We start from the raw sequence: 10,435 nt of genomic DNA on the forward strand, positions 1-10,435 counted from the left end.
ATGTGTGCTGTGTGTGTGTTTTGTGTGTGGGTGTGGTGTGCTGTGTGTGTGGTGTGTGAGCTGTGTGTGTGGTGTGTGAGCTGTGTGTGTGGTGTGTGAGCTGTGTGTGTGGTGTGTGAGCTGTGTGTGTCTGTGTTGTGGTGTGTGTGTGTCCGTGTGTGTGCTGTGTGTGGTGTGTGGTGTGTGGTGTGTGTGTGTGTGTGTGTGTGTGTGTGTGTGTGTGTGTGTGTGTGTGTGTGTGTGTGTGTGTGTGTGTGTGTGTGTGTGTTCGGTATATACACAGATGCATAAGGTAGATACATAATAGAGTGATCGCTATGAAACGAACTGATGAGTAGATAAGTGAGAGCTGTGAGCTGAATAGACAGATAACACTGGTGAGGTGCCGACCCAGTCATCCATGGTCCATATCCACCAACTTGTCCATGTCCCTCCCTATTTGCCTCCACCTGTCGCCCACGCTGTACACGGCCGTGTTTTCTACCTGCTCCTCGGGTGTGGACGCTGCCAGGTCAGGGTGGGCGCTGCAGGGATCTATACGGAGTGTCATACAAATGTCGCAGGTCAAACTGTGATCATAGTCCGCTCTGCGTCCTTTCACGATAGAGGGGCCTGGTAGTGTCACTTTCTGTGGAGTAACAATAGATGAAGCTACTGATCGCTCCAGGACACCGTGCAGGACACGGAGACACCCGCGGGCCAAGCTGGCGCTGCTGGGGTGATCGGATCCAGGGATCCGGCCCGGTAACCAGCTGCAATGCGGAAAATGGTGCTTCATTGGAATTCATCAAGGCGGCTCGTAGGTGGCAGGGGAGGGAGGACTGTAGTGTGCTCCTGTGTACGGCGCTCCTATATACGTGTGCTCCTGTGTACGGTGCTCCTGTGTATGTGTGCTCCTATATACGTGTGCTCCTGTGTACGGCGCTCCTATATACGTGTCTTCCTGTGTACGGCGCTCCTATATACGTGTGCTCCTGTGTACGGCGCTCCTATATACGTGTGCTCCTGTGTACGGCGCTCCTGTGTATGTGTGCTCCTATACACGTGTGCTCCTGTGTACGGCGCCGTGTACGTGTGCTCCTATATACGTGCGCTCCTTTGTATGTGTGCTCCTGTGTACGGCGCTCCTATATACGTGTGCTCCTGTGTACGGCGCTCCTATATACGTGTGCTCCTGTGTACGGCGCTCCTGTGTATGTGTGCTCCTATACACGTGTGCTCCTGTGTACGGCGCCGTGTACGTGTGCTCCTATATACGTGCGCTCCTTTGTATGTGTGCTCCTGTGTACGGCGCTCCTGTGTATGTGTGCTCCTGTGTACGGCGCTCCTTTGTATGTGTGCTCCTGTGTACGGCGCTCCTGTGTATGTGTGCTCCTGTGTACGGCGCTCCTGTGGGATTACAGCCTCCTCCCTGGAAAATACATCTCCCAGCAGGACGGTGACTGCCAGCATATGCTGAGAGTTGTAGTTCCAGCCTCACAGTTTCCATGCCCCTCGGGGATTGCAGTAGGAAGGGGGTGTAGCTTTATGTATAGGTGGGAATTAACCTTTCACATGCCGCTATGGTCACAGTGTGATGATTAGAGCGATTCATGTGTTACAAGGCAGCGCCAAGTGTGCGCCAGAGACAGACTGATGGATGAAGACTGTGCACTCAGAAGGACACAAGGGGAAAATGGGAGGATTTCATAAGATTATAACGTTTTGGTCCCACTTGGGCCTTCATCAGATAAATACGGATTGTGTCAGGTAATGCAGAGACCGCAGCGCTGCTGGGAGGAGACTGTAGCACCATGAGGGTCAGTTCTATCAGTTATTACTCCTCGGGCACCTCTCATGTATATACGTAAATGTGATGTGTAGCATATAGAGGATAGTCCATACACCTGATATACATAAATGTGATGTGTAGTATATAGAGGATAGTCCATACATCTGATATACATAAATGTGATGTGTGGTATATAGAGGATAGTCCATAGACCTAACACACATAAATGTGATGTGTAGCATATAGAGGATAGTCCATACATCTGATATACATAAATGTGATGTGTGGTATATAGATAGTCCATACACCTGATATACATAAATGTGATGTGTAGTATATAGAGGATAGTCCATAGACCTAACACACATAAATGTGATGTGTAGCATATAGAGGATAGTCCATACATCTGATATACATAAATGTGATGTGTGGTATATAGAGGATAGTCCATACACCTGATATACATAAATGTGATGTGTAGTATATAGAGGATAGTCCATAGACCTAACACACATAAATGTGATGTGTAGCATATAGAGGATAGTCCATACATCTGATATACATAAATGTGATGTGTGGTATATAGAGGATAGTCCATAGACCTAACACACATAAATGTGATGTGTAGCATATAGAGGATAGTCCATACATCTGATATACATAAATGTGATGTGTGGTATATAGAGGATAGTCCATACATCTGATATACATAAATGTGATGTGTAGTATATAGAGGATAGTCCATAGACCTAACACACATAAATGTGATGTGTAGCATATAGAGGATAGTCCATACGCCTGATATACATAAAAGTGATGTGTGGTATATGGAGGATAGTCCATACACCTGATATACGTAAATGTGATGTGTAGCATATAGAGGATAGTCCATACACCTGATATACGTAAATGTGATGTGTGGTATATAGAGGATAGTCCATACACCTGATATACGTAAATGTGATGTGTAGTATATAGAGGATAGTCCATACACCAGATACACATAAATGCGATTTGTGGTATATAGAGGATAGTCCATACATCTGATACACATAAATGTGATGTGTGGTATATAGAGGATAGTCCATAGACCTAACACACATAAATGTGATGTGTAGCATATAGACGATAGTCCATACATCTGATATACATAAATGTGATGTGTGGTATATAGAGGATAGTCCATACGCCTGATATACATAAATGTGATGTGTGGTATATAGAGGATAGTCCATACACCTGATCTACTGTATATAAATGTGATCTGTGGTATATAGAGGATAGTCCTTACACCTGCTGTACATATATGTGATGTGTGATATATAGAGGATAGTCCATACACCTGATACACATAAACGTGATGTGTGGTATATAGAGGATAGTCCATACACCTGATATACATGATGAAGTACATTGTATACTATAGATATACATATATACTATATATACATGATGTGGATGCATCTTACAGTGTTACACTCACAGTCCAGTGTCCAAGTAAATAATCTTTCTATGGAGATTTCTGAAGATTATCGATCTCCCAGTTAAAGATTACAGCCTGGTTAGAGATTGCCCTGTGCCACGTATTGGTCCATGTACTCCAGTCCTGGTGATGCCATACATTCTCTTTTGCCCACACTGACTGGTATGCCAGTACCTCCATTGATTCAGTTGCTCATATTATGCCTACAATCACATTGATAAGACGGCATTCACATGCCAGACGTTACCCAGTGCCCATTCCCTGCCATCTTTGCCCACATTTACCTGGCTGGAGATGAGGTCCTCGCATACAGACAGTGCCATCTGGATGGCATTGGGCCTGTGGGTGACTGAGGTAGCATTGAGTTGGATCTTCCAGGTGCCATGTCTCTTGTTGGCTTGGTTCACTGCTTCCCTAAAAATCTGTTCATGTTTTTTAGTGCTCAAAACCGCCCCGATGTTCACAATTTTGGGGTCGCACCCAGCTCTAGCGAATGAGAACAAGAATAGAACGGCCAAAAGGAAAAGGCGCATTCTGTCCATGGGTTTTGCACACCCCGGCTGAGCCAACGTCCTGTATTTGGGGGGCTCCCCAGCTCCAAACAGGGTGAAGCCGATACGCCACAGTCTGGGAGACACCTTGATTTTCTGCAAGATGAAGGGGTGGGCTGTGGGTGGAGGAATGGTAGTCGGTGAGGAGCCGAGGTCTTGAGAATTCAGAGGAGAGGAGACCATGCATAAATGTCCTTGCTAGGTAGAAGTCCTGAGCAATCTTGGTCACTCCTCTTCCAGATCTCCTGAGATCTCAGGTGTCTCTGAGGATGGAGAGATAATGTGGGAGATAATGGAGTAGATGGTGTCAATGGTCAAGTCTACAGATGGTAGTCATGGACATCACAGGGCTCAGAGGCAGAGCTGACGGTGGGGTGTATGATGGGGGTGAAGATGAGATTGGGGTGATGGTGACAAGGGCAGAATCCTGGGGTGTCTGGGTGCTATCATGGATGATCAGTGATGGGCAGGAGGGTGGCTGCAGAAGACCTCTGCTCTATGGAGGGGCTGCCGCTGTCCTTGGTGCTGAAATGAGAGCTGCGGCTGATTCCCTCTCTGTCTGCTCTGCAGTGACACACTCTCCACCAATAGAGAGGAGGGGGGGTCTCTCTCCCAAATAACAAACCCACCCACAGACCCGCTGCCACGTTAACCCCTAGTGCGCCGCCTGCCATTGCATAGACCTACTTCTTCCCCCTCCGTTGTCTTGAGCAGTCATTAGCGCAGAATACGCGGGTGACTAGGTAACTGGGGCAATGTTAGAGATTCTGTCCAGAGCACTATAGCCATCATACACTGACCCCTTAGTATTTCCTGCACTATGAGGCTGAAGCAGAATGGTGGATATAGGGAATATATAATCGTATGGGCTGCCCAGAGGAGCAATGAGGAGCACTGGCTGATTTCCACCAGTAATGGAGGTCTGCACTGAGGAGCTGTAGGTTGTGACAGTAATGGAGGTCTGCAGTGAGGAGCTGTAGGTTGTGACAGTAATGGAGGTCTGCACTGAGGAGCTGTAGGTTGTGACAGTAATGGAGGTCTGCACTGAGGAGCTGTAGGTTGTGACAGTAATGGAGGTCTGCACTGAGGAGCTGTAGGTTGTGACAGTAATGGAGGTCTGCACTGAGGAGCTGTAGGTTGTGACAGTAATGGAGGTCTGCAGTGAGGAGCTGTAGGTTGTGACAGTAATGGAGGTCTGCACTGAGGAGCTGTAGGTTGTGACAGTAATGGAGGTCTGCAGTGAGGAGCTATAGGTTGTGACAGTAATGGAGGTCTGCGCTGAGGAGCTGTAGGTTGTGACAGTAATGGAGGTCTGCAGTGAGGAGCTGTAGGTTGTGACAGTAATGGAGGTCTGCACTGAGGAGCTGTAGGTTGTGACAGTAATGGAGGTCTGGAGTGAGGAGCTGTAGGTTGTGACAGTAATGGAGGTCTGCAGTGAGGAGCTGTAGGTTGTGACAGTAATGGAGGTCTGCACTGAGGAGCTGTAGGTTGTGACAGTAATGGAGGTCTGCACTGAGGAGCTGTAGGTTGTGACAGTCCTGGTGGCTTCCAGGTACCTAGGACTCGAGCAATGCTCTGTAGAGGGAGCCCAGGACCAAGCAGCTACAATCACTGAGGGGCAGACAGGGTGGGCTGCTGTCAGGAGCCCCAGTGGGGTATCCTCCATGATACACGGTGAGGCACACACTGTCTGTCCTTTCACCACAGGATCATTGTGTATTTGGGTGCAATTACCTCTATGGAGGGTTTCCCTGTTTTGCAGTCATCAGAGAAGGTCTTTAATCCTGGACTTGGGTTGCTGGCACCAGTAATGTAATAGCAATCCACTGAAATGGGGGCACTTCGGCACTCAGTGTTATTACTGTTATGGAGGTGCTTTGGATGTCACATTATAAGGGTGCTGTGGATTTACTCTTATGGGGGCAATGTAGCTGTCACTGTAATCCGGGTGCTGTCATTGTTATTGTGGTGCTGTCACTGGTATGGAGGTGCTGTGGCTGTCACTTATAGTGGTGCTGTCACTGGTATGGAGGTGCTATAGCTGTCACTTATTGGGGTGCTGTCACTGGTATGGAGGTGCTGTGGCTGTCACTTATTGTGGTGCTGTCACTGGTATGGAGGTGCTGTGGCTGTCACTTATTGTGGTGCTGTCACTACTATGGAGGTGCTATAGCTGTCACTTATTGTGGTGCTGTCACTGGTATGGAGGAGCTGTGGCTGTCACTTATTGTGGTGCTGTCACTGGTATGGAGGTGCTATAGCTGTCACTTATTGTGGTGCTGTCACTGGTATGGAAGTGCTATAGCTGTCACTTATTGGGGTGCTGTCACTGGTATGGAGGGGCTGTGGCTGTCACTTATTGTGGTGCTGTCACTGGTATGGAGGTGCTGTGGCTGTCACTTATTGGGGTGCTGTCACTGGTATGGTGGTACTGTCACTGGTATGGAGGTGCTGTCATTGGTATGGAAGTGCTGTGGCTGTCACTGGAATGGAGGTGCTGCCACTGGAATGGAGGTGCTGTGGCTGTCACTCATTGGGGTGCTGTCACAATATGGGGTGCTGTGGCTGTCACTTATTGGGGTGCTGTCACGGTATGGGGTTGCTGTGACTGTCACTTATTGGGATGCTGTCACTGGTATGGAGGTGCTGTGGCTGTCACTTATTGGGATGCTGTCACGGTATGGGGTTGCTGTGACTGTAACTAGTATCGGGTGCTACAGCTATCACTGTTATAGGAATTTTACTTTTCTAGGAACAGTAAGTGATGGAAGACTCACATTGCTAATGAGGTTCAGACTTTTTCCTGGGTCTTCCTGTTTGCTCCATTGCAGCTGGAGACCTTGTGATGGGGCCCATGCTTTTCCTGGTGAGGAGCTGGTCTCTGCTGCTCTTCCTCCTCTCTCACAGCATCATTCCCAGATATGCACTGAGGGGAGGATACTGTGCTACAGCCCCCTCATCCCTTCCCTTCAATTGTCTCTTTTTTTGTATGAGGAAATTTCTGAGCATTTATTTTCAGATTGATGTGCTCTTCACTGACAACTTCATGTAGGGCAGCCACATTTGTTACCTGCACTAAGGGGCCCCTCATCTGTCACTTCACCACAGGTCAGAAATAAAGGACACAATTACGCAGACCACCCTTGTAATTCTGCTTCATTCTTAGTGTATGTATATGAATGGCGTTCCTTTCTGGCGCTATATTTAACGACACCCTCTCTACAGAGGCCCACACTATTCTGAGCTAAAAATCCCACTGATCAGTTACCATGGAAACCAAGTGCTTAGAACAATAGGAGCGTTACGTCTTCCAAGTGTCAGGAAATTATAGATTATATCGGTAAACTGTATTATCTATAATGTAGTAGGCTTTATATACTATATCATCGTGCTATACTCCTGACATGCCCTGATAGACTCTTCCTGAGCAGCTGTCACACTTGTCTCCAGTTTTTGGCAGATGTTTAATATGTTCAGCTTTTTGAATGGAACCTATCAGTAGTGCAAGTAGCGGTTTAGCTGTATATGTTTCTCCCCCAATAATGATACTTTTTATGTAGAGATCTGATGTGGCGGTCATGAGAAATCTAGTGTAGAAACCATGTGCATATCAGACTGGAAGTGCACAGAGGGTGTGTCAATGTACTTAAAGGGGTTGTCCACTACTCGAACAACCCCCTTCTCAATTGCTATATTCCTCCGTATAAAATAACATATTATTATAACATTATACTCATCTTCAATGCTGGTGCTGTTCCTGTGATGTCAGGTCTCCCAGGGCTCACATGACGTTATTATGTCACGTAAGCCCTGCAGCCAGTCAGCGCCCACTTTACTCTCACTTTCTTCCGACAAAACTGGCACCTGGAAGAAGTAAGAACTGCCGCTCTCTCACCACCTGCTTCTCAAGTGTTTCGGGTTCATCCAGCCTTCATCAGGTGTGTACAGATAGTAACAGCAGATTTAAACACACATCCTAAATTAGCGGGGTTACGGCTGGAAAAAAAAGTGGAATACGTTATATACAAGTTATATATAATCATTCATATATATATATATATATATACAGTAAAAATTAAAGGAATATAAAAAAAGGTTGTGTTGTATTTTGTGGAGGTGTATATTGCATGAAAATAAGGATCAAATCATTGTATCTTGGTTTAATTAGTTATATGCGATAAAAACTAGATTTCTATACGACACAACTAAATACAATGGTAACATACACATAAACACAAATGAATGCACAAGTTGCCTTTAATGTATATAACCTATATATTACGAACGCCGATATGATTCAAAATGCATTGAAAAGCATTGCAATTTAATCATGTTTCACACCTTGATGGCGGCAGTGAATGGAAGGAAGAAGCAGAGGATTAGACTTGCTCCTCCACATCATTGAAGCACTCAGGGTGCAGGCTCTGCAATATATGATTAGCCACAGCGAGTATAAAGAAAAGAACAGCACTAGAGCAATACGATTCCCAGTAAGCAGGACTGATGACGGACAAACGACTGTCAGGCGTCACGAATGCTAGGGGTTGTGGTGCTCTGCATACAAAATGTGTAACAGAAGTCCATATGCGATCAAGATAAGAGAAAATATGCGGCACTCACCCCAAATTAGCAGTGGAAATCGTGAACTTTATTGGAGAAAGTATATGAAGTACATCCGTCAGGACATCAGGTATACAGGAGGGTGCTGTATTGGAGTATGGACGACGGCCGTTTCGCACACTAAGTGCTTCGACGGGTCCCCGGGGGCGGCACATGTGCAGTTGGAGATCTCGGCACCAAGATCTCAGGAGATGAGATTAATATTTTTAATATATTGAAATTAAAATATTTCTTAGCCTTTTCCAAAAGGCTTTGTGGGTTTTTTTTACCCCCAAAAGATTCCATTGCTTAATAAAAAGCATGGTCATGTACGTTTAACCCCTCCATCCCCAATCATGTTTTCATCTTCATGACCAGGCAAAATTTTATAATTCTGACCAGTGTCACTTTGAGTTAATAACTCTGGAACGCTTCAACAGATCCCACTGATTTAGAATTTTTTTTATGAAATATTGGATGGACCCCAAACTTTATTGTGCAATTTCTCCTGAGCACACCGATATCTCTTATGAGGGGGATAACTACTGTTTGAGCGCACAGCAAGGCTCGGAAGAGGAGTGCCCTTTGCCTTTTGGAGAGCCCCTGAAGTGCCTAAACAGTGGAAACCCCTAACAAGTGAAACCATTTTGGAAACTAGACTTCTCAGGGAACTTATCTAGATGTGTGGTGAGCACCTTGAACCCCCAGGTACTTCACAGAAGTTTATAACGTTGAGTCATAAAAATAAAAAAAAAATCACATTTTCCCACAAACATGTTCTTTTGGCCCCAAATTGAGCATTTTAACAAGGGAACAGGAGAAATTGCACCATACCATTTGCTGTGCAATGTCTCCGGAGTATGCTGATACCCCATATGTGGAGGAAAACTATTGTTTGGGTGCACTGCAGGGCTTGGAAGGGAAGGGGCGCCATTTGACTTTTTGAATGCAAAATTTGCTGAAATAATTAGCAGACACCATGTTGTGTTTGGAGAGCACCTGATGTGCCTAATCTGTTTAAACTTCCCACCATTTTAGAAACTAGATCCCTCAAGAAACGTATCTAGATGTGTGGTGAGCACCTTGAACTGCCAGGTGCTTCACAGAAGTTTATGTTGAGCTTTGAAAATAAAAAATCACATTTTCCCACTAAAATGTTATTTTAGCACCATTTTTTTCACGAGAGTAACAGGACAAAATGGAACCCAAAAATTGTTGTGCAATTTTTCCTAACTACACTGATACCCCATATGTGGTTCAAAACTACTTTTGAGGTACAGTGAAGACAAAAGAGCACAGTGAGGTCAAAAATACTCTGTTGTAAAAAAAAATTACAGTAATAAGCAAGTGCTAGTCAAAACATGGAAAAAAACAGGGTATTTAGTTGATACGTTTTTTTGCATCAAAGCTGTTCCATCCAGCATGTCCACATGGATATTCCCTCTCTGAACCCTGCTTATACAGGTACTATACAGATGATCAGGTTTTTAAATACATCAGATAGGGATTATATACATTAGGCTACGTTCAGATTAGCGTTTCCCGACGCTGCGTCGGGAAACGCAGCGGCGACGCACGCGTCATGCGCCCCTATGTTTAACATGGGGGACGCATGCGTTTTTCTTGTTGCATTTTCCGACACGTGCGTCGTTTTTGACACTCGCGTCGGACGCAAGAAAATGCAACAAGTTGCATTTTTCTTGCGTCCGATTTCGTAAAAAAAACGACGCACGCGTCGCAACGCTATTCTGAACGTAGCCTTAGATAGGACTGCTCTATATGGGTATACCTTGACGATTGGTGGAGCAGCTTAGTATACATTTTTTTGCAAAAAAACGTATCAACTAAATACCATGTTTTTTTCCATCTTTTGACTAGCACTTGCTTATTACTGTGATTTTTTTTACAACAGAGTATTTTTGACCTCACTGTGCTCTTTTGTGTCTTCAAGTTTCTTGGTGGTGTGTGAATGGAGCGCCCCCAGACGCAGGGCCGCGGGTTACTCGATACCGGTCCTCTCGCCAAGGTTTC

The 10,435-nt window shown here is 45.5% G+C and overlaps 1 protein-coding gene across 13 annotated transcripts in view; it reads right to left on the minus strand.

Moving 5' to 3' along the window:
- Positions 1-4,379, minus strand: part of GRIN1 (glutamate ionotropic receptor NMDA type subunit 1) — a 157,769-nt gene extending 153,390 nt beyond the window's left edge. For 6 of the 13 annotated variants that reach the window (XM_069747791.1, XM_069747786.1, XM_069747796.1 and 3 more), the window contains exon 1: positions 3,539-4,376. In XM_069747791.1, the coding sequence (XP_069603892.1) occupies positions 3,539-3,988 (450 nt within the window). In that variant the 5' untranslated portion in view covers positions 3,989-4,376. Of the gene's footprint in view, positions 1-3,538 lie in introns of all 13 variants that reach the window. The other 7 variants (XM_069747788.1, XM_069747785.1, XM_069747792.1 and 4 more) reach the window with 3 other exon arrangements.
- Between the last annotated feature and the right edge of the window lie 6,056 nt (positions 4,380-10,435).

Source organism: Ranitomeya imitator, chromosome 2 (genome assembly GCF_032444005.1).
Source record: "Ranitomeya imitator isolate aRanImi1 chromosome 2, aRanImi1.pri, whole genome shotgun sequence".
NCBI classification, from domain to species: Eukaryota; Metazoa; Chordata; class Amphibia; order Anura; family Dendrobatidae; genus Ranitomeya; species Ranitomeya imitator.